General features: G+C 43.5%; 1 protein-coding gene across 3 annotated transcripts in view; it reads right to left on the minus strand.

The window, feature by feature from the left end:
* The window catches only part of BLTP3A (bridge-like lipid transfer protein family member 3A), a 105,743-nt gene that overhangs the window by 52,154 nt on the left and 28,308 nt on the right, over window positions 1-25,281 (minus strand). For 2 of the 3 annotated variants that reach the window (XM_075264247.1, XM_075264244.1), the window contains exons 2-9: window positions 24,356-24,518; window positions 13,436-13,474; window positions 13,262-13,353; window positions 12,664-12,853; window positions 12,437-12,574; window positions 11,441-11,605; window positions 11,178-11,346; window positions 5,136-5,204 (exon numbers count right to left, since the gene is read on the minus strand). In XM_075264247.1, the coding sequence (XP_075120348.1) occupies window positions 5,136-5,204; window positions 11,178-11,346; window positions 11,441-11,605; window positions 12,437-12,574; window positions 12,664-12,853; window positions 13,262-13,353; window positions 13,436-13,474; window positions 24,356-24,518 (1,025 nt within the window). The remainder of the gene's footprint in view (window positions 1-5,135; window positions 5,205-11,177; window positions 11,347-11,440; window positions 11,606-12,436; window positions 12,575-12,663; window positions 12,854-13,261; window positions 13,354-13,435; window positions 13,475-24,355; window positions 24,519-25,281) is intronic. The other variant, XM_075264246.1, reaches the window with a different exon arrangement.

Genomic DNA, 25,281 nt, shown 5'->3' on the forward strand with positions numbered 1-25,281 from the left:
CCTCCTCATCAACTTCTTGGGGGCTTAAGACTTCCAAAGCCTCAATTTCACGCTGGGTCAGGGAGACAATTAAGTTCTCTTATTCAAGGGCGCATTCCACGAGGTTGGTTACCACCTCCTGGGCAGAGACAAAAGCCTTGTCTCTAAGGGTGAATTCACACTGAGTAAACGCTAGCTTATTCTGAACGTAAAACACGTTCAGAATAAGCGGCGTCTAAAGCAGCTCCATTCATTTCTATGGGAGCCGGGATACGAGCGCTCCCCATAGAAATGAATGGGCTGCTTCTTTCACTCCGTGCAGTCCCATTGAAGTGAATGGGGAGTGCCGACGTATACGGCAAGCTCTGCTCATGCCGGAGCGTACACGCCGGCACTCCCCATTCACTTCAATGGGACTGCACGGAGTGAAAGAAGCAGCCCATTCATTTCTATGGGGAGCGCTCGTATCCCCACTCCCATAGAAATGAATGGAGCTGCTTTAGACGCCGCTTATTCTGAACGTGTTTTACGTTCAGAATAAGCTAGCGTTTACTCAGTGTGAATGCACCCTAAGTCAAATTTGCTGCTGCATTTTGGTCCTCGGAGGCAACCCTTGTGTCCCACTACCGCCTGGACACTTGGGCTCCAGAAGCTACTGCTTTTGGTCACGGTTTAAGTGCAGTTGGTGGTGAGGACCCACCCTAGGGGATTACTTGCTAACGCCACTGGTAGTATGACAGGGAATAAAGGATTATGACGATAATCTTGTTTCCCTTAGTCCTAACAGCGGCACAAGACTTCCCGCCTGGAAGAATTTTGTCATTGTTATATTATATTATGTTACCTATGTATAATTAGGTTACTCTTGTATATACACGCATGGGGGGATGTTCTCGTGCCCTCTTATAGGGCAAGCCATGATTAATTAATTGGCTAATTAAAAATCTGCCTGTTCTACCAGCACATAGGGGCAGAAATACCCCATATTGTACCGCTGTTAGGACTAAGGGAAACAAGGTTATTTTCATAATCCTTAGATTCTTTCTGTGAAATCCTGCTTTTTTTCATGCCTTCCTTGCTTCTTTTTTGACAACTGTTTCTACCGCTCACTGAATTATACTGTATATGGAGTATGGGCTTGAAGCACGGAAATGTGTAAAATGTACAGAAAATGAGGGTTGAATAGGGTCACTTCAAACATTTATATCTTGGATATTATAAAAACTTTCATATATCCCAATTCCGACTGTGTTTTAAACCAGTTAAATCTCTGGACATAATATCAATAGCAACAGTGTGGTATTGTCATATGAAGGAGAATCTTCTCTTTCATTGGACACCAAAAGTAATTTTGTACATTTGATAATGTCTGAGATAATGCTATTTGAATTGACCCCCACACTGTTTTTCTCTACATTTTACACAGCCCGTACTCCAAGCACAACTCCATACAAAGTAACATTCTCTGAGAGGCAAAAACAGCTCTCAAAACAGAAAAAAAGGAAAGAGTGAAAAAATGCAGGATTTCACAGAAAGGATTCAAAATTTGTTAGTAATGTACAAATAAATTACAAAATTTATTAATGACACAAATATGCTAGAAAAAAATGCTAGAAAATCAAGTTATTCGAAAGTTTAGTTATGTTTTAAGGGATTGATAAAGATGTCACTCAGAGATGTATATATATCAAAACAGCTTGACTACAGCAGCCGCTACCATAGACCACTAAGCCAAGCAAATACAGAACCAGATAGATCCAATCACAATTATGATACACAATATTGATCACCCTCAAGGGAAAAAACCACAGTGGGAATCACCAGGCACTGGAGAACTTATACATGTACAATGTACAATGGAGAAAGTGGTTCATATGAAGCGGGAAAAAGTCAAGCGCTCATTAAGGTCACTTGGGACTGTAGTCTTCAAATTAGATATCCACTTGGAAGGGCTCATTTTGAAGGATCCTTTTGTCCTAAGGTCCCTGGTGAATATGTGTTCAATCCCTGTGAAAGAAAATTCACACAGTTTTCCTTTATATCAGGTCCACATGTGTCTAGCTGCTTCCTAATTATAGACCCCACGTGTTTAGGAATCTCCTCTGCAATTCACTTTTAGTAAATATGGGCAACTATATTTCATTAAATAAACCACCTTGAGTCCTACAGTTAATAAAGTCACAAATTATATATTTCTCTCCTGTATGTGCACTCTGGAATTTTTTTGTCTGTTAAAATAACAGAGGTGTCCCAATCGCAGTGTGTGGTTTTGCAGCTTCTTTTGTTTATGCTTTGATCTTCCAGTGCCCTTGGTTTTATTATGTCAGAATCATCAAAATGCTATTTAGTGTCTCCATTGCATGTGTCCAATCTCATGTCTTACAGCCGCTCTTGAAGTGTCTGGTCTGGACTGGACTGTGTACCCAGTTGTGTCTTGTGGCTGCCATGGGGTGGATCTGGACAGCACCGAGTAACATTGTTGTCAGAACCTAATTGATTCAGTAGGCTGAACGCACCCCCTGGTGGGAGTTACAACGTTAAGTGGCAGGCTGTGGATTGGGATGGATGTTAGCATACAGCAAATGTCGCTGGCCTGTACGGCTGTCATATACACTGTTTAATACAATGCATGGAATGCAGTAATAATACTTACTGAGTCTCTAAATAGGGTCCCTGATTATGTGCTTGTACAGAAACACATAGGGACAGAATTACTAGACAGGGACAGTTAGTATGGCTGTCTTTGATCATTAACCCCGAGGAAGCAAGGGGGCTCCAATTTATATACACCACTGACATTTTCCAATTGCAGGGCATATGCCATATACAAATATATTGCTGTTTACAATATTTATAAAGTCTCCTACAGGGTGATTGTGTTACTTTTCAATGTTGAAGTAGATATCCATACAGTCAGGTAGTTATTATTAGAAACACTTTTTGGCACTTTTTTGATCAAAAAGCCAGAAGCCTTTTATATAGGCTGGGATAGGTTGGGATATGGCCCCTATACAGTTCCCCAACCCCACCCAGCACAATAAATGTTGAAGCTCACGTTCAGGAGTATGCTGTGGCAACAGGGAAACATCCTGCTCCTGGTCCAGGCTTTTACTGGCCCCTTGTGTCTCCTCAGTCAAGGGTAAAGATCAGGGTTGGGATGTCACCATTTTATTGAAGAACTGGAGTATGACCAAGGTTTCTGTTTAATGAAGACTGATGACAGATGCCTACACAGAGGCATCCATCTTCCATAGGCTAATATATCCTGTGGGGAATCGCTCAGGTAGATGCTTGTAGCAGTGCAGGAAACAGGGACACAGACACTGGATTGCACACGAGTTCAGGCTTTATTCACATATAACGCATACACTGCTTTTGCAAAGCCATAGGACAAACAAAACAAAACCCTTCTCGGCTGAGAAACTAACTTAAACGTAAGGAAACTTTTCCCTGACTATACAGGAGACTGGCTACCAGTCTCCCACCTTGGCAACAACAATGGGTGGCTCAGTACCTGCTTTGGAGGTCCAGTCTGGACAGGTCAGCTCTGTCAGTGTGGTGCCACCCTGCTAGTCTTCACACTCAGACTGTTATTAGGGCCTGATTAGTCAGCTGACCTCCCTGGTGTGGGTCTCACCACACACCCCTTAGGTGCCTGGCTGGAATATACTTGTCTTCCCAGACTACACCCTTCATTCTCTCATAATCCTCATTAAATGGAAATGTTGTTTTTATTGGACACTGCAGGATTCAATAGAGTAGTTCACAATGCTATTACAATCTGGTTTATATCAGTATCCTGGTGTATAATGACCAGCTTGAGGTCATAAAGACACCTTGACCTATTCAATTAAATCATATAGACACAAATAATATTTCCTTATGTGTAATAAGTACTGTACTTCTACAGCACAGGACATTTATGTGTGTTACGCTAGGTTCACACTAGCGTTCGGCAGTCCGTTCTGTGGTTTCCGTCTTCTGCATGTCATGCGGAAATAGTTATAAAAGCCCAAATGGGTATATCCCTTTAAGTACAGACTTTATGCGAAACGTGCAGTGCTTTAACTGCTGAATCCCGTTATACAAATATTTAAACCAATGATAATAATGGAAAGTCCTGCACTGTGAAACTGAAGTTACACTTTAAAGAGGTTATCCTTAGGATAAGTTTTCAGTTAAAGAGGACCTTTCACCACTTTTGGGCACATGCAGTGTTATATACTGCCAGAAAGCCGACAGTGCGCTGATTTCAGCGCACTGTCGGCTTTCCCAATCTGTGCCCGGTGTAAAGAGCTTACGGTGCCGATACCATAGTGCTCTATGGTCAGAAGGGCGTTTCTGACCATTAGCCAGAGACGTCCTTCTGCCTCGCCGCGCCTATCGCGCTGTGCTGTGGAGCGGGGAGGAACGCCTCCCTCCCTCTGCTCACAGTGCTCGTCCATAGACGAGCATTATCAGGAGCGGGAGGGGGGAGTTCCTGTCGGCTTTCTGGCAGTATATAACACTGCATGTGCCCAAAAGTGGTGAAAGGTCCTTTTTAAAGATAATACAGGGGTCCGATACTTAGGGACTCTTCTGATCAGCTGTTTGAAGGGACCATGGCTCTCTTGCTAGTGCTATGACTTCTTCACTATTTACAGCGCATGCATTACAAATACAGGCTCATGCTATAGAAATGAAATTGAGGAGTTTGTAATGACATCACATGAATACTATAAAACAAACCATCAGGCAATGTAAACAGTGAAGGGTCACAACACACATTTGCGTGCCAAGGCATCTTCTGACAGCTGATCAGTGTGGGTCCCAGTTGTCAGACTGATGACCTACGATATGTTATCATAAAAAAAGAAATCGGACAACCCCTTTGAAGGAAAATTTTCACATGTCATTGAAGGGGTAATCCAGCCGGAAGCATTTCTCATACAGACTTCTACCAATAACTACTACTACCCTAAATCTGTCAGCCATGCAGCAGTGGTCAAGTATGCTGCAGGTTGCCACTCCATGCAAAGTCAAAGGCACTAACAGAAATAGTCCTAAACAGTGCTTGACTATTTCCGTCGTTGCTTCAAACTTTCACTATGCCAAATGTACCTTGGCAATTACTTTGAGACCTGAAACAACACAATTTTAAACATCCTTATTCATACCTGTCTTGTGGGAAGGATAATAGTCTAACTTGATGCTGCGAAAAGTCATTTGTATTGCTCCTCCGGTAACTAAATGAAAACAAAAAGGATTATAAAATTTAGCATTCTTTTATTCAAATGTTAGTATTGTGGTTGGTCATTTGCATCAGTATTTGTGAGCCAAAAACAGGATTGGAGAAAAACTGCAATGAAAAAATGTGCACCTCTTCTGTATTTAAGTTCCAATTAGTTTTAGCTTATACAGTACAGACCAAAAGTTTGGACACACCTCATTCAAAGAGTTTTCTGTATTTTCATGACTATGAAAATTGTAGATTCACACTGAAGGCATCAAAACTATGAATTAACACATGTGGAATTATATACTTAACAAAAAAGTGTGAAACAACTGAAAATATGTCATACATTATAGGTTCTTCAAAGTAGCCAATTTTTGCTTTGATTACTGCTTTGCACACTCTTGGCATTCTCTTGATGAGTTTCAAGAGGTAGTCACCGTAATTGGTCTTACAACAATCTTGAAGGAGTTTCCAGAGATGCTTAGCACTTGTTGGCCCTTTTGCCTTCACTCTGCGGTCCAGCTCACCTCAAACCATCTCGAGTGGGTTCAGGTCTGGTGACTGTTGAGGCCAGGTCATCTGGCGTAGCACCCCATCACTCTCCTTCTTGGTCAGCCTGGAGGTGTGTTTGGGGTCATTGTCCTGTTGAAAAATAAATGATGGTCCAACTAAACGCAAACCGCATGGAATAGCATGCCGCTGCAAGATGCTGTGGTAGCCATGCTGGTTCAGTATGCCTTCAATTTTGAATAAATCCCTAACAATGTTACCAGCAAAGCACCCCCACACCTCCTCCTGCATGCGTCACGGTGGGAACCAGGCATGTAGAGTCCATCCGTTCACCTTTTCTGCTTCGCACAAAGACACGGTGGTTGGAACCAAAGATCTCAAATTTGGACTCATCAGACCAAAGCACAGATTTCCACTGGTCTATTGTCCATTCTTTGTGTTCTTTAGCCCAAACAAGTCTCTTCTGTTTGTTACCTGTCCTTAGCAGTGGTTTTCTAGCAGCTATTTTACCATGAAGGCCTGCTGCACAAAGTCTCTTCTTAACAGTTGTTGTAGAGATGTGTCTGCTGCTAGAACTCTGTGTGGCATTGACCTGGTCTCTAATCTGAAATGCTGTTAACACTAGGTTCACACTAGTGTTCGGGTCTCCGTTCTGTGTTTTCCATCTTCTGCAAGCAGAAGACGGAAACCTGTCAGAGCGGGTCCAGTCGTGAGCAGCGGTGAGCGTTTTATGCTCTCCGCCGCTAAACTGTTTTTTTTTAAAAATCGGACACAGAGTACTGCATGTCCGACTCTGTGTCAGATTTAAAAAAAACTGTTTCGCGGCGGAGACCATAAAACGCTCACCGGCGCTCACAGCTGGACATCTTTCTCACCCATTCAAATGAATGGGTTTGAAAGAGTCCTGCAGGTTTCCGTCTCCTGCCTCTGTTTTGTGCAGGAAAAAGAAACCTGCAGAACGGACACCGGGCGCAGATGTGAACGAGCCCTAACCTGTGATTTCTGAGGCTGGTGACTCGGATGAACTTATCCTCTGCAGCAGAGGTGACTCTTGGTCTTCCTTTCCTGTGGCGATCCTCATGTGAGCCAGTTTCTTTGTAGCGCTTGATGGTTTTTGCAACTGCACTTGGGTACACGTTTTCCCAATTTTTCAGACTGACTGACCTTCTTTTCTTAAAGTAATGATGGCCACTCATTTTTCTTTACTTAGCTGCTTTTTTATTGACATAATACAAATTCTAACAGTCTATTCAGAAGGACTATCAGCTGTGTATCCACCTGACTTCTGTACAACACAACTGATGGTCCCAACTCCATTTATAAGACAAGAAATCCCACTTATTAAACCTGACAGGGCACACCTGTGAAGTGAAAACCATTTCCGGTGACTACCTCTTGAAGCTCATCAAGAGAATGCCAAGAGTGTGCAAAGCAGTAATCAAAGCAAAAGGTGGCTACTTTGAAGAACCTAGAATATAAGACATATTTTCAGTTGTTTCACACTTTTTTGTTAAGTATATAATTCCACATGTGTTAATTCAAAGATTTGATGCCTTCAGTGTGAATCTACAATTTTCATAGTCATGAAAATACAGAAAACTCTTTGAATGAGAAGGTGTGTCCAAACTTTTGGTTTGTACACTGGGCTCAGTGTCTTGCAAGAGCTGATGGGTCCTACAGGACCCAGATCAGCTCTGTAAATCTAAAGAACAGCGTGCAGGAGGATGTATTCAGCCTCCCTAACAAAGAAAAAAGTGTTCAGTTTGCTACAAGTATAGGGTGAAGAGGCTATTTCTTTCTAATATTTATCAATGTCTGCCTGTGATTTTTTAGATAGTTTTGGAAAGCATAAAAATCTGGTCTCTTAGTTTGACTGATCTTGACCATGATGGGCAAAATTACTTTGTGCCAGCCCGCATTAGGTGGGTGAAAATGTAGCCAGTTTTAGAACAACATAAGGAACGCCAGTCTGTGTTCAGAGAAGCAACTGCCTCCCTGGGACTCAAACTTGAGAGTAGAGTTATGGCAATCAGGGACAGTTCACATGTAGACGTTGGGAAAAGAAGGGTGAGAATCTAAGAGGTATGTCTCAATAGTTGTCCAGGAGGAATCAGGCACCTGTGGTCTCTCAGCAAAGGAGACGTCACACGCTTCCAGGTGGTGTAATGGAATGACTCAAGTGCTGGAGATGTGGCAGAGGCAATAGAATCTGGTTGAAGATATGGGGAGGCTGGTGAGCAGATGAGGCAGACTGCAGACCCAAGGGATGGAGGTACTTAATGAAAGTCGCGGGCAGCAGTGAATCAGGGATCAAGCACAGAGGCCTCTTGGATGTCAGGGACTCACTACAATGCTTCCGAGCAGGGAGGTCAGGAGAGGTGTAACTGACTGCTCCTGGATCTGGAGTAGTAGAGTAGTAGTTTTTTCAAAAACAGTAGTAGAGTAGTACTGCATAAGTTCACAGCAGAGCGGGGATAACCGCTGTGTCAGAGGTTAGTGTAGAAGCTGTGTTGCAGGAGCCGAGAGTAAAGGTGCCAGGAGGACAGATGGTGAGACCGGGGAGCTTGACCAGCGAGGAAGTCCAGCTCACATTCAGGATGTACACTGCCACAGGCTGGGAAGCACAGGCGGGGTATATAGGTCTTTAGGCAGTAGCTTAACAGGGTGGGAGACGATGGCGCTGATCCACCGGAGCAATGTGGGCACCAGGTCCAAGAATGCTGCCACCTCATATCTTGAGACTGGGTGCTACAGAAGGGATTGTTGCCAGCCCAGAGTTCTCACAAAACAAGCAAGGAACCCCAATAGTATCCACAGGGGCCAGGGGAAAGGCAAAGGGTAAAGCTGGTTTACACATGAATTTAAAGTGGGAGCACAGGCTTAGCATGTCTGCTCTGCTTCTCCAGCTAGACATGCCCCACATTTAGCTGTGGCTTCTAAGGGGTTAAAACCCTACTTTGGAGTTCCCATGCTGGCCAGGGATGGAATAGTACATCCATTTGCATTAAGACCTAGGCGGCCAGGATGTACTATTATGTCCTTGGTCGTTAAGGGGTTAACATGCCCTTCAGAAGTTAAGCGGTCTCAAAAAAATGGGTTTCAGTTAGATTTGTAAGCCATCTGACATAAAATAAAGACAATTAAAACATATTACCAATGTAAAGAAGCTATGATCAATTATATTTATTAACTAATTTAGGTGTTTTGACTAGCTGTCAAGTGCAGAGCATTTCCCATTTTCCCAAATAATAGAGCAATTGGCACAAGACTCAAACATTTTTTTGCCTGCCTCTGAATCAACACTGTAGGGTTATAAATTGGACTTGATGGACATGTGTCTTCATCCAACCTCACATACTATATGCCTGATTAATCATGAATTAATCACCCAACCCTACTGAATAGGCTTGTAAAACTTCCAGAAATCATTGGGTGAGATTTAATATGCCATGAACATGCAATGGCATTCAATGCATAAATGTGGTTTTGTGCAAAATATTGAAATTTTTTAAAATCTGCGCCACCTACCAAAGGTGGGTAGCAGTTTCAGTTCAGCCGTGTTTGGGTCAAACAAAATAGTCAGGCAAACCTTGAGAAATTTGCATAACACATACTCATAACGTAAAATGGGTACGGTTTAAAAGAGCCTCCCCAGATTAATTTGCGATTTTGATAATCGCCCAGCCCTACATCTTATTGTGTAACTGTATTCAAATAAAATGGAAAAAACACCTAACCTTCAACTTCTGATACATGTTCTATTGTGAATTAAATATGGTTACATGTAGTGGCGTAACTTAAACGGGATCCTATCACTCAGATATGATTTTTTCTAAGTACCACGTCGGAATAGCCTTAAGAAAGGCTATTCATATCCTACCTTTCGTCGTCGGTTCTTGTCGGTATGCTAATGAGCTCTCTGGCAGCACTGGGGGTGGTCCCCAGTGCTCAGACAGCACTGGGGGCGTCCCCAATGTTGCAAGAAAACTCTCTCCAGTGCCGCCTCCTCTTCTTCAGCAGCGTCATCTTCAGCCTCTTCTCGAGGCGGTAGCTTGTACTTCTAAGGCCTCGGGCCTTCGGCAGAGCAGACTGCGCATGCCCACAGACCACGAGAAAATGGCCGCTTCCAATACTGTGCAGTATAATGTACTCTCCTGAGGCCCCCCACAGTATAATGATCCATAATGGCCCCACATAGTATACTGCTCCCCAGAATCCCCAAATAGTATAATAAGCACCCTACAGTGTCCCCACACAGTATAATATGTCACCCCACAGGATAATGCGCAACAGAGCCCCCAACACTACAATATAATGCTCCACAGTGGCCCCACACAGTATAATATGCTCCCCAGAGGCCCCCCACAGTATAATGCTCCACAGTGGCCCCACACAATATAATATGTTCCACAATGGCCCTACATAGTATATTGTTTTACAATAGCCAGTGCTTAAATTGGGCCGGAACGCACCGGAACTCAGTTCCAGCATGAAGACAAACTGTCTTTAAGCATTCTGGTATAAAGAACCCCACAAACACTGCTATCATTATACCAGACTGTCTTTTTCCGACCCCTGAGTATAATGATCGGAGGGCTAGCATAGGTGAGGGAACATAGAAAACACTGTTACTTACCTCTCCTGGCTTCAGGTCTACTTGATGACGTCACGTGGGCCGGGCTTGCGGCCTTATAGGTTGCGACGCAAGCCTGGCTCAAGTGATGTCTCTTCCATCATTGAAGATGGGCGACAGCCAGGAGTGTGCCAGAGCTCAGGAGAGATAGATAACATTGTTTTTTAATGTTTGTATCCTCCTCTGGGTCTCTGATTATTATACTCTGGGGTCTGAAAAGTGTGCATTGGGTATGATGATGATGACCAAAATCAAAATCATTATTAACTGAACATTTTAACTATATTGTGATTAATGAATGATTATTTTGGGACACCACTTTCACATGCCAAGTTATTTCTCAAATAATTGCCTAGTGCTATAGTCCTAATTATATATCCTATGTAATACTCTGTATAGTCTCTATGTATACATCCATGTAATAGTCTGGGTAGCGGTGGTGCACAGTATAAACTATAAGGGCATGGCCATCCAAATGTACTGCTCTATGTATACACTATATACAGTATACGGAAAGGACATGTGTACAGTGTCAGACAATATGATACCCCACGCCCCACTACTATATGAATCATTTGCTGAGTTTGCAGGTCAATTTGTAAAGGTTCAAGATGCATACACCAGGTATTATATATATATGACTGGTATATACAGTATTACAATTAATGTAGTTATATATGTTACACATAACAGCAATCCTAATTGAAGAACATTTAGTGACATATCCTTTGGACAAAGGCAGTGTTAGATAGGATGATATGGATGCAAAATAATTGAAACAATTAATGTGAACAAGTTGGTCAACTGAGCTGACTTTCAGGTTTGGGTATTTTGCCCTACCTGTGCCCCTTGCTTGACTTTCATCACACACATGTATTTCTAGCCTTGAGATAAGTAGGTGATACGAGGTTTCCTTCACATCAAATCTGTCAAAGTACTGTCCTAGGCTAGAAGTGCTGGAATTGCTAGAGGAAACTGACCATGGTGGCGAAGTAGTAGGAGATGGAACCTGAAAAATAAAGAAAGAAATATTTTTTGACATTGGGTCACAGGTATAGGAGTAGACTGACCTACACTTCTTTCACAGAAATTAAATATCTTACCTGTCCCACACCAATCTGCTTTTTTTGCCTCACCGATTTTTGGACAGCTTCACTTAGGGATTTTGTGTATGAGAGCAACGCTCGTAGCTGAGAGTCTGTGAGAACCCAAAGCAGTTCATCTAAGAAGAATGACAGCTTGGAAGACAAGACCATACAATCTTTAGTCTGGATAAAAAAATAAAAAAAATAAAATAAAAAAAAAGTTACATGATGCTCCATGTTTTATTTAAAGTGATGTTAAATATCTCAGGAACATAAAGAAATAATTCAAATAAAATAAATAAAATCAGTTCTTGACCCATGATTCCAGAGCAGTTTTTTTCTTAAAGCGTCCCTGTTCCCCTGGTAGGAATGGCAATATTTTTTCAGCAAGTATGTTCATAAATACATATAAATTCTTTGGTGTTCCCAATTTTTGTACAAATACATGAAGGGACAATACAAAGAACTTTCTAATGATCTTTTTACTCTTAGGCCAATGACAGTGACAAGGGGACATCCTCTACGTCTGGAGGAGAGAAAGTTTCACCAGAAACATAGAAGGGGATTCTTTACAGTAAGAACAGCGAGGATATGGAACTCACTACCCCAGGAAGTGGTGATGGTTGATTCATTGAACAAATTCAAAGAGTGCTCAGGCGTGGGAGTCCTTGGTTCGAATCCTGCCAAGGGCAAAAATCCATCTGCAAGGAGTTTGTATGTTTGTATGTATCCCCTTGTTTGCGTGGATTTCCATCCCATACTCCAAAAAAGACATGCTTGAATATCTTTCTCGAACAGAAACATATCACGGATTACAGGTTCTATATTTTAAGGACAAGTTGATCCAGGGTTTATACGGATTGCCAGATTGGAGTCAGGAAGGAATTTTAACCCTGAAATAGGACAAAGGGGTTTTTGCCCGTTAACACTGCAGGGTTATAGGTTGGACTTGATGGACTGGTGTCCAACCTCATCTACTACGTAACTATTATTCTATCTTGTATTTTCGCTTACCCTTCTTTTAAGTGCAATATTCAATCTTCCTCCATTGGTGAGCAAACGTAGAGGAGTGCTTGGGGCATCTTCACATATTTCAGATGCATCAGCTTCAATGCGTAACGTCTGCCATGTTACTTGTTTAAATGTCAGAACCTGCAATACAAAGTCACAATCAGACAGAATAAAATACTTACTGTTTTACTGTTAATTTTATTTCAGTATTATTAGGATCTAACAGTTACCTCTCCTCTCTGGGGATGGGTAAGGCGAGTGAAACGTAAATCACTCTGCTGCCACGTTGGACTAACACTGTAACCTTGTAGCTGCCAAAGCTGTACTGATGCACGAAATGTCTGTGACTCAATCTTGATGATCACACAGCCAATTTCTAGGAACATGCCCTCTACAACTTTCTCCGCAAAGCCATATTCACTATAATATGGGAAATAATAATAATAATAATAATAATAATAATAATAATAAAAAAATCTAGTATCATAGTGCTCTCCACCTCATCCCCCAAATACTGTCAAAATCTTTAAAAGGGATTTTCCAGCCCTAAACTGATTTTTTCATACTGATGACTTAACTCCAGACAGAGGTATGTGATCTGTGGGCATCCGACAACTAGACCCTGCACAGATCAGCTGTTAGCTAGTAGCCTGGAAATGTGTGGGAGCAGCTGCTAATCAGGTAATAGGAGCGGTGCTGCAATTCCCTGAAACCACTTGACCCTCACAGATCACATTCTGATGATCTATCCTATAGAAACCTTTTTGGGGCTGGAAAATCCCTTTAATTCTGGATAACTGATTTAAAAAAAAAAAAACAGCATTTAACCTTTGGCCCGCAGCAAGTGCTATGGGAGATGGTCCATTGGGTGGTCGAGGATCTTGACATGTTTTCATCTCAATTTCAACTTTATCAAGCATCTGCATAAGTAAACATACCAGTTCAGACCCAAAATGTCCTATTATAGGGTGTTCAGGTCAAGCAAACAAACGGTCAACTTACCAAACAAATTGGATGTGTTTTAAGCTTTGTCCACTGTATCTGGTAGATATAATGTGACATTATTATATTAGTGGGGGAAAAAATCTTGATTTACAAGCTAATACACAGGTATAAACACATAAAATGTCTTATTATAAATATACATATAAACAAGTACATCTGTGCATCAGAAATTAATGGTGTTGTGATTCTAACTTCGCCCTTAGCCCTATTTGGACAACACAGAGGTGGCTCCCCTAGTCTGTGTAAGCAACTCCTATTCAGGTAGATTCACGCTGTCCTTTTTTTACGGACTACTTTTAATATTTGCCCAGTGTTTTTAAGCAGAGCAGCTACATTTAGGAACATCTACAGTGTAACAGACATCTTCGGCTAAGTGCACATTGATACAAAATACAAAAGAGTATCCTTTTTGGCCTCAGTCTGGCCGGTACACCTTGCTTTTTCAACTGTATGATACACTGGGCTACCACAAAAAAATGCACTCTATAAGTGATGCTACAGCATAACATCTGCCAGCGGTTGCCATCAGATGTTTATGTCATGATGATGATCATGCACACATCTTATTGTGCTAATACAGTTTCGTAACTACCGCCATAGCAGCAGAGGCGGCTGCCACAGGGCCCGGGACATTAGGGGCCCGGTGACAGCGGCTACCGCTGCTATCATTATACTCGGGGGTCTTTTCGGACCCCTGAGTATAATGATTGGTGGACCGGGAGAGGTAAGAAACATAAAAAACACTGTTACTTACCTCTCCACGATCCTGCCAGACCTCCTTCCTGACGTCTTTTCTGACATCTCTGACGTCACATGAACCCGGCCTGAGTCCCGGGTCATGTGACGTCCGACGTCATTGAAGAAGGACGGCAGCAGAGGCCGACAGCGTAGAAGCCGGGGGACAGGTAAGAAACAGTAGGTTTTTTTGTTTTTATTCCCCCGGGTCTCCGATTATTATACTCTGGGGTCTGAAAAGACCCCAGAGTATAATAATTGTTTATGGGTGTCCACAGTGGGACATAATACTGTGTGCAGGGGCCACTATGGGGGATAATACTGTGTGCAGGAGCCACTATGGGACATAATACTGTGTGCAGGGGCCACTAAGGGACATAATACTGTGTGCAGGGGCCACTATGGGGGATAATACTGTGTGCAGAGGCCACTATGGGTGATAATACTGTGTGTAGGGGCCACTATGGGTGATAATACTGTGTGCAGGGGCCACTAAGGGACATAATACTGCGTGCAGGGGCCACTATGGGGGATAATACTGTGTGCAGGAGCCACTATGGGACATAATACTGTGTACTGGGGCCACTATGGGGCATAATACTGTGTGCAGGGTCCACTAAGGGACACAATACTGTGTGCAGGAGCCACTATTGGGGATAATCCTGTGTGCAGGGGTCACTATGGGACATAATACTGTGTACTGGGGCCACTATGGGGCATAATACTGTGTGCAGGGTTCACTAAGGGACATAATACTGTGTGCAGGGGCCACTAAGGGACATAATACTGTGTGCAGGGGCCACTAAGGGACATAATACTTCGTGCAGGGGCCACTATGGGGGATAATACTGTGTGCAGGAGCCACTATGGGACATAATACTGTGTACTGGGGCCACTATGGGGCATAATACTGTGTGCAGGGGTCACTAAGGGACATAATACTGTGTGCAGGAGCCACTATTGGGGATAATACTGTGTGCAGGGGTCACTATGGGGGATAATACTGTGTGAAGGGGCCACTATGGGGCATAATAGAACGCGCAGGAATGTGTAGGGGGGGTTGGTCGTGGTCTTCGGCATCAGTGTCGTTGGGAGGGGGGGCCATGTCAAAAGTTTGCCACAGGGCCCCGCCATTCCTAGTTACGCCACTGAGCTAATATCATCATAGTCTGTGGAAACAGATCACAATAGGCAAGTCTAGAACTGCACAAATACACAGTTCACATAATTATAAGTTCTATATTCATAAAAGCTATTTTTTAACAAAAAAAAGTTACATTTAAATAGAAGAATCTTGCCTCCACTTGCTCCTGAAACACAATCCTAAAGAAATCATACACAGAACACAGGATTTATTTTTCTGCTGATCTGTTCTGCTTTTGAAGGGTGAGAAGGTGAGAGGGAGGGTAGTCACAAACTGCCAGATAGAAAACTGGGAGAAATGGACAATCTCCTGGGATGCATATAGTTTTTTTTTTCTCTCAGTCACAGGACACACCTACCCATCATACATATAAGAATCTATGCGCTATTAATGCCAAGCACTTCTCAGATACTCTACAGTTGTCTCTGTCCCCATCTCTTCACTCTCCTATCCCAATCTGGCCACCAGTCACTATAATGAAACACTTAAAAGTACATTGGATGAGGCAGCTCCCCTCTCCACTCGAAAATTTCAACATAGGAGCCAGCATCCTTGGCACACGCCACAGACACGTTTTCTTCAGTGGTGCTCTAGGTGTGCTGAACGTCTGTTGAGAAATTCACATACACATGCAGATTTTGTCTATCACAAGTCTACGCTCAAAACCTACAGTTTTGCCCTTATCTTTGCCAAAAAGGCCTATTTAACTGCCCTTCTCTCTTCTCTCTCCTGTAACCCTAAAAGTCCCTTTGAAACTTTTCATTCCTTACTCACTCTCAAGATGCAGGCAACATTCATAGACCTTAGTGCAGAAGACCTGGCCACTTATTTCCACGACAAGATTGACAAGATCCGTCAGGAAATAACTGCCCAATTCCCAGGTTATGGGGATAACGTCTATCCTTAGGGAAAGACCACCTATTCAGGTGTGTGGAGACTTATACAGCCATAGTTGCTCCACTGCAAGGGATCATGGGAGGAACATGCAAATCTGTCTCCCAAGATGTAAACAGGGAGAGAGTGCCTCTGTTATGCTGCCCTCTATAGCAAGCACCCTGAACATCATGCCCGACTTCCCAGAAGCCTTTACTGAATAATGTGGGGAAGTTAGTTTTTACCAAAAAAAAACACATTATGCAGTAAAGGCTTCTGGGAAAGTCGGGCATGATGTTCACGGTGCTTCCCATAGAGGGCAGAGGCACTCTCTCCCTGTTTACATCTTGGGAGACAGATTTGCATATTCCTCCCATGATCCCTTGCAGTGGAGCGACTATGGCTGTATAAGTCTCCACACACCTGAATAGGTGGTCTCTCCCTAAGGATAGATGTTATCCCCTAATCTGGTCTCTCAGCCTATCACTACTACCAGATTAGTTCTCTCTAGGCTGCGCTGATGAAGTCCAACCAAACAGAAACGGTGCCGTCCGTAGCTGAAAAACTAACTTGGTAAAAAGCCCACATTATGCAGTAAAGGCTTCTGGGAAAGTCGGGCATGATGTTCAGGGTGCTTCCCTTAGAGGGCAGCATAACAGAGGCATTGTCTCCCTGTTTACATCTTGAGAGACAGATTTGCATATTCCTCCCATAATTCCCAGGTGGCATTGATCCCTTCACTTACTGTGCTTCAGACTGTTCATTCTCCTCTTTTGAACCAGTTAGAGAAGAGGAAGGCTATCATCTACTTTCTTCTTCTCAACATACAACCTACAGTAGTGACCCTTTCTCCTCACACCTTCTCCAGGCTCTGCTGCCTGCTGTCCCAACTTACCTTACTAAAATATTTAACCTCTCTCTCTCTTTTGGAATTTTTCCATCCACTTTCAAACATGCTGTCATTCTATTGAAGAAATTCTCCCTTGACTTGTCCTGTACTATCGACCCACCTCTAACCTCCCCTTCATCGCTAAAATCTTGGAACACTTAGTCTATTCTCTTTTAATCCACTATGTTTCTGCTAACTCTCTGCTTGACCCCTTACAATCTGGTTTCCACGCTCTGCACTCTACTGAAACGGCCCTAAAAAAAAGTCTCCAATGTTCTCCTAATGGCTAAATCTAATGGTGACTATTCTCTTCTTATTCTTCTGGATCTCTCACCAGCATTTGACACTGTTGACCACCAACTCCTCCTCACTATGCCCTGCTCTGTCAGCCTCACGGACACTGTGCTCTCCTGGTTCTCCTCCTATTTCTCAGACCACATTTTCAGTGTATCATTTGCGGGCCTTGTCTCTTCCCAATGCCGTTGGGGTTCCTCAGGGCCCAGTACTAGGCCTCCTGCTATTCTCTTTCTACACAGCCCCCATTGGACAAACCATCACCAAATTTGGCTTCCAATACCATCTTTATGCTCATGACACCCAATTATATAAGTCATTCCGTGACATCACCCCTGCACTAATATAGAACACCAGTGACAGTTTTTCTGCTGTATTCCCATCATGTCTTCACTCTATCTGAAACTGAATCTCTTTAAAAACGGAACTATTGATGTTTCCACTATAAAATAGACCTGTCCCTGATATTTTAATTCCAGTCTCCGGTCTTACCATAACTCCTAGGCAGTATACCCACTGCCTTGAGGTTATGTTGGACTCAGACCTTTCCTTCAGCCCCCATATCCAATCACTCGCACACTCATGTCATTTACACCTCAAAAACATCTCCAGAATCCACCCTTTCCTTATAACTGATACATTAAAGACATTTATTGTCGCCCTGATCTACTCTTGCATTGATTACTGTAACTCCTTACTAATCAGTCTTCCCCTTACTAAACTCTCCCCTCTACAATCTATTCTGAATGCAGCAGCCAGGCTCATCTATCAGTCTAGACCAGGGGTCTCAAACTCGCGGCCCGCGGGCCGCATGCGGCCCCCCCGAACAATTTTGTGCGGCCCGCACAAGCCTAGGGACGCCGGATCCAAGTTGAATCCAGACGTTTCACCATTTTGCCCACAGGCAGTTCTATATACTGCCGGAAAGCTGACAGTGCGCTGAGTTCAGCGCACTGTCGGCTTTCCCGATGTGGGCTCAGTGTGAAGAGCTTACGGTCCGGTACCGTAGCTCTTCTATGGTCAGAAGAGCGTCTCTGACACTCAGTCAGAGACGTCCTTCTTCAAAGCACAGCCAATCGCGCTGTGCTGTGAGAGCCGGGAGGAACGCCCCCTCCCTCTGCTCGCAGTACTCGTCCATAGACGAGTATTATCAGGGAGGGAGGGGGGCGTTCCTCCCGGCTCTCACAGCACAGCGCGATTGGCTGTGCTGTGAAGAAGGACGTCTCTGACTGAGTGTCAGAGACGCTCTTCTGACCATAGAAGAGCTACGGTACCGGACCGTAAGCTCTTCACACTGGGCCCACATCGGGAAAGCCGACAGTGTGCTGAACTCAGCGCACTGTCAGCTTTCCGGCAGTATATAGAACTGCCTGTGGGCAAAATGGTGGAAGGTCCTCTTTAAACATTGAGGTGGAATGAAGGGGCTCATGACACTGGGGGCAGACGAAGGGAGGGGGGAGAACGGCATGACACTGGGGCAGAAATGGAGGGACATGAATCTGGGGGCAGAGATGGGGGGGACATGAAACTGGGGGCAGAAATGGAGGGACATGAATCTGGGGGCAGAGATGGGGGGACATGAATCTGGGGGCAGAGATGGGGGGACATGAATCTGGGGGCAGAGATGGGGGGACATGAATCTGGGGCAGAGATGGGGGGACATGAATCTGAGGGCAGAGATGGGGGGACATGAATCTGGGGGCAGATGAAGGGTGTATATGTAACTGGGGGAAAGATGGAGGGGGGACATATAGTTTACGGGTGACTGTAGGAGGATTATACAGTGTGGGGGCACATGAAAAATGAATGGGCGGAGTCAACATAAAAGTGGGTGGAGCTAAATTTGCCGCGGTGCGGCCCGCCGACTGGCTGGGATCTTTCTCTGCGGCCCACATGCTGAGTTGAGTTTGAGACCCCTGGTCTAGACGCTACAGCAATATCTCAGGTCTTTATCAGTCACTACATTGGCTGCTTATTAAATACAAAATACAATATAAACTTATTACCCCATCCACAAGGTTCTCCATAATGCAGCACCTCATACATTTCCTCCCTCATCTCTGTCTATTGCCCAACCCATGCTCTTCGTTCATGCAATGACCTAAGACTAACATTCCCTATTATCAGAACCTCCCACTTCAGTATCCAAGACTTTTCCCGCGTTGCACCACTTATCTGGAATGTTCTACCCTGAACAATCAGATAACATTCCATTTCTACAGGTTTAAGTGCAAACTAAAGACACATCTTTTCAAACAGGCCCATCACCATTCCTAATGTAAACCCTTCTGCAGTTAGAATGCCTGAAATGAACCCTCCTCTGTTCACGCTCCCGCATTATCCCACAGGATATGATGTCATATCAGACTGTAACTTTATATGTCCAGGCACCATCAGCACATTAACCCTTTCACTGGAAATGGTCTCTGGAAAATTTGCACCTCCAGTAGCCAGAGCAATTTTCACAGTTTTGAGATGGACAAATCAAACCTAAATTGCAACATTAAAAAATCATCCAACCCCCCCCCCCATTACCTATATATACCTATATATTTTCTTAAAGTAGACACCTGCAGCATTGTCAGAATGCCACTTGGTACTGTATACGAAGAGGCACCTTCATACAATTTTGATTTAAAGGGATTCTATCATTAAAATGCAATTTTTTCTGGGTACCACGTCGGAATAGCCTTAAGAAATGCTATTCTTCTACCTTTAGATGGCTTCTCTGGGCCACCGTTCGGTATAAATCCCAGTTTTTGTTTGTATGCAAATTAGTTCTCAAACAGCTCAAACAGCACTGGGGGCGTCCCCAATTCTGCAAGAGAACTCTCCCTCTTCTTCTGGAACGACCTCTCTTCGCGTCTTCTTCCAGCGCTGGATTTAAACTTCTAGGCCTCGGACAGCTGACTTGCCTGCTGGCCACAAGAAAATGGCTGCTTACAATACTGTGTAAGCGGACATTTTCTTGTGGCCAGCGGGCATGCGCAGGACTGGCTTTGCCTTAGGCCCGAGGCCTAGAAGTTTGAAGCCAATGCCGGAAGAATACGTGTGAAGAGGCCGTTCCAGAAGAAGATGGAGGCAGCGCTGGAGAGTTCTCTTGCAGCAGTGGGGATGCCCCCAGTGCTGTTTCAGGCCTGGGGCCCGCCCCCAGTGCTACAAGAGAACTCATTTGCCTACCGACAAAAAACGGCATTTATACTGAACGGCGGCCCGGAGAAGACATCTAAAAGTAGGAGAAGAATAGCCTTTCTTAAAGGGGCTCTATCACTGGATTTTCGCTATTTTAAATAAACATATGCCTGAATAGCCTTTACAAAGGCTATTCAAGTCCTGCTAATTGTTTGTTAAAAGACCCCGTTTTAATGAATTACCTTTTAAACGTATATGTAAATGAGCCCTACCGTGCACCATGGGCGTTCCCGTGCACCCTTCACGATCATAGCATAGATCTATTGTGCACATGGAGATCTATAATAGACACAGGGAGCTGCAGCCCCTGCTCTGCATAGATCACTACTTAGAAGACGATGAAGGACCTTGTAGTGACGTCATCACAGGGACAAGTCAATCACTGAGCAGTAGTGACGTCATCACAGGTCCTTTTTCACTTGTCCGGGAAGAGACTGTTAGAGCTTGTGAATCAAAAGCAGGAAGAAGGACTTACATAGAAGAACCAAGAGAGGAGGGCGTGAACAGAGTATGACATGAGGGGTGCAAGGGAACGCCCACGGTGTCCATAGTAGGACTCATTTACATATAGGTTTAAAAGGTAACTCATTAAAACAGGGGGGGTCTTTTAACAAACAATTAGCTGGACTTCAATAGCCTTTTTAAAGCCTAGTCAGGTGTATGTTTATCTATCTAAAATAGCAAAAATCCAGTGATAGCACCCCTTTAAGGCTATTCTGACGTGGTACCCAGAAAAAATTGAATTTTAATGATAGAGTCCCTTTAAAGTGAATGTTTTATGAAAAAAAATGTAAATAAATATATATTAGTTGCTAAAAGCGGAAACCAAACAAAAAATTATATGCACCAAACCTCCTAAAAATAAGAGTTCAACATGTGCAGAGTTCATTCATATCACTATTGCCTCAACCCCATATGCACGTGTCTTCAGAAAATCACTAGAACTGGAAGGAAGAAAAATCTGCTTTGAAACTGGATATGTTAAAAAAGTATCATCCTATAAAATGTAGGGATTACACACAGTGAAAATTAAGTGAACCCCTAATCCCTATATATTTTTTGAAAGTAGACAATCTGAAGATTACAAATGTCTCAATGGGTCATAGAAAGCCACATCCACCTTCATGCAACTTTGTGACAAACGGAAATAATTTTTTGAAAAAATGCACTAAAACACATATTTGCACCTAAAACTCATGTTCAATCTCACATTCATATACAAAATACATTTAAAATAATAGCTTAAGGCCTAGACAATGTGTATATATACTATATGTACCGCTAGCATCAACTAAAACAAGAGCTCAGACTCCCAAAAACACTAATACAGAACACAGGCAGGATTTTGCTGTTATTCACTAATAGGTTAAAAGTCTATACTGCACCTAGAAAACTGTGACTGTGATACCAAAATGTAACTTTTTCAGATTACACAGCATACCGTATATAAAAACACAATTTAATAATTCATATATACAACCACCTTCATGCAACTTTGCAGCAAACAGAAATTTCAAGCATAAAATTGCACAAAAATTCAACTTTGTCACTAAAGTGCTGGCTCAAGCAATCCCTTTCTGCAAGCAAAATGTACGATGGCGACACCCGAATAAGGCCAACATTTTTTACAACATTTTATAAAGAAGGGTGATGGAAAGGGTAGAGGGAAGAGGAGGGGGGGAGGGGAAGGAGGGAGAGACTAATAAGGCAGTGTTAAACATATCATTGGAGCTTGGCAAACTTGAGCCAGAGAGACCAGGTCTTAAGGAAAGTGGAGTGTTTGCCCGAGGCCCAGCTCGAAATTTCTTCAAATCTGCACACTTGGTTGACTCTAGCCACCCACTCTGAATGAAATGGAGCTGTGATCTGCAATGACTTCTGAGGGATAAGGAACTTAGCGACTGCAATAAGTTGAGTCTTCAGGTCCCTTTTTGATGGGGAAAGCTGAGCGTCGGCCAAAGCCAGAGCAATGTGATGTAAAGATAACCGAGAGCTCCGCAGATGGATCTTAGTGAAGCCTCAACTTCTCTCCAGAATCCACATAAAACAGGGCAGGATCACCAGATGTGCGATAGAGAGCCATTCTCCAAGCCACAACGCCAGCAAAGGTCACTATCCGATAACTTGCATGCAAATAGCCATTCAGGCGTTTTGTATTAGCGGGACAAAAGTTTGAAGTGGTTCTCTTGAAGTCTCACGCAGCAGGAGAACCCATGAGATGTAGCCAGGACTTGCTTGACTTGAGCATCAGACAGGGAGAAACCTAATTCTGCACCACAAATCATCCCCCTATAAAAATTTTAGCAACCTATACGTTCATCTCTAGTGATAATTGTTATTACTATTATTTTAGCATGTAGCAACAGATATCACTAGAGAGTATTTAACTCTAGAAAGCTGAGGTATGGGCAGGACAGGGATTGGGTGAAATGTAAACTTTATTCATGTGTTGTGTGCTAGTTGCGACTTTTTTTTGGCGCTGCCACCTGGACATTGGTAAACGCCTGGGTCACAATAAACTTCCTGGTTATGTTTAGAGGGTATTACATAAGAATACCCCACTAGTAAAGCTCAGGGGGGAATTATATTTTACCTGTATGTGACAATCAGAGTGCAAAAGTATAGAATGATCTCTGATTGATAGAAGAGGGGTAACAGGGACTGAAAGCCCTTGCTACCCCCCTCCTGGGGTCACATACAGGTTACGCACATAGACAAGAGTGCTTCCTTAGCTCTGTGCACGCTGCAGGGCTTACAGTTCATAAGATGCTTCCTTAGACAGGAGAGGGTGCGACTTTAGAGCCCTATATCTCAGGACTGGATGCAGCTATCTTGATGGTTTAAGATTCAATTTAAAGATGAGAATCTCATCTTCAAAATGATTCAAGTTCTTCATGATAGCACTTACAAATACAGAGCGATTCACTGTTGAAACGTTGTCGGGAATTGAGATCTGCAATTGGATCTCAATGCCAAATAGCGTTTTCAATAGTGAATCGCTCAGAAACTATAAGTTCTATCATGATAGAAGTTCTATCATGAAGATTCTCATCTTTAAAATGAATCTTAAACCATCAAGATAGCTGCTTTGGAGGACGTATTAGCTATGTCCTCCGCTACAGAAGTGCCCCGCTGGGAGGACGTAGAGCTGACGTAATCTGCAGGGAAAAGGTTAAAGGACATGACTGGTGATGGCTCATTCAGCTTTTTATGTGAAATGAAAGTAACCTCTATCATAAAAAGGTCTGGACTTCTGTATTAGCTACCTCTGAACCTCTGATGCTGCCCCTTCTACCTCCTGTGTCACCCCCTCTAACTCATAGATTTTAAGGTTTTCGAGCAGGGTCTTCAGTCCCATTGTGTGAATTGACTATTCCTTTGTAATGTATCTTTCTGTCTGTATTTGAACGCTGCAATTTGAAAAGTGCTGCGGAATATGTTGGTGCTATATAAATAAAATGTATGATTATTATTATCAGATAAGTATGTCACATGCACCTATTTCCATTTAAAAATATCAAGTCCTTAGATGGCAGCTTTCAAAATGGTCACCGTGTTTGACCCTGATCCTCAAAAATTTGACCCCCTTGCCCTTAGCAAAATGTCACACACACAATGGCATTCCCAACCAACATTTTCTATTTATTCAGGTCTGCATAGATTTGGACAACACTTTATTACTTTGGATACGTCATTAGTTTGAAAAAAGACAGGGGGCGAGCATAGAACATCCCTTTAAGTTAACAAAATATCTACTTTTTTGATTACTTTTTGAAATATTATGTCTTACCCGAATAGAAGCACGATTGCAATAGACACGTGTGATAGCAAGCCATGTGGGCAAATCAAGCATGTTCTGTAGTGCCTCTTCATCTAGCTGCAAGTCTGTCAACTGCCCCTCACCACGCAGAGTACTTAAATTTATTTGCTCTGGTGACAAGTTCTTGGTGAACCTTCAGGAAAAAAGGAAACATGCAAAAAATTAAGCACTGTAATAAACCATACATACAATATATTTTTTTTTTAAAAAAATACTAAAATAACTAAATAAAATGATTAATTCATTATTACAAGTTGTTATCTTCTAAACAAATTTCTTTCCGTATGCAAGATTAGGCCACATGTTAAAGAATGATATTGGGGGCGTAGCTTGACATGCACGCGAACAGCAGCTTCCCTTAAGAGCTCCACTCCGTGCTCTGATATTTGGGCCGATTTTGGCTAAACGATGGGCAAATCCCAGTCCAGACGGCTCCAGGGGGATACCTCTGCCCCCCTGCAACATGATGGGACGATCCCCGCTTTTTCACCCCGGCACCGAGGCGCCTGAGAGACCAGCGCAGCAGCCTCTGCTCCTCCATGCCGGACCTCAGGATCAGGGACATGGCCGCTCCGGGACCCTCCACGCGAGCTGCAGACTCAATCCAGGTACCTCCTGCGTCCCCCACTATCAGGGATCTGGTCCCCCAGCCTCCACAGGCCCAGGCTCCACCGGACCATACTGTTTCACGGGGAGCAGCCGCATCAGCGGCACCGCTTCTCTCTGAGCCTGCATCTCCTTACATTGACCCAAGGGTCACCCCTAGGTCCCTCCAGTTAACCCCTCCTACACTACATCAGACCCCCTGGCCCCCGGGACGTAAAATAGGGACTCTGCCTGGGGCTCTAGCCCCTCACACAAGAGACCCCTGTTCCAGACATCTGACCCTCACCAGG

The sequence above is a fragment of the Leptodactylus fuscus genome, chromosome 2 (genome assembly GCF_031893055.1).
Source record: "Leptodactylus fuscus isolate aLepFus1 chromosome 2, aLepFus1.hap2, whole genome shotgun sequence".
In the NCBI taxonomy this organism is placed as follows: Eukaryota; Metazoa; Chordata; class Amphibia; order Anura; family Leptodactylidae; genus Leptodactylus; species Leptodactylus fuscus.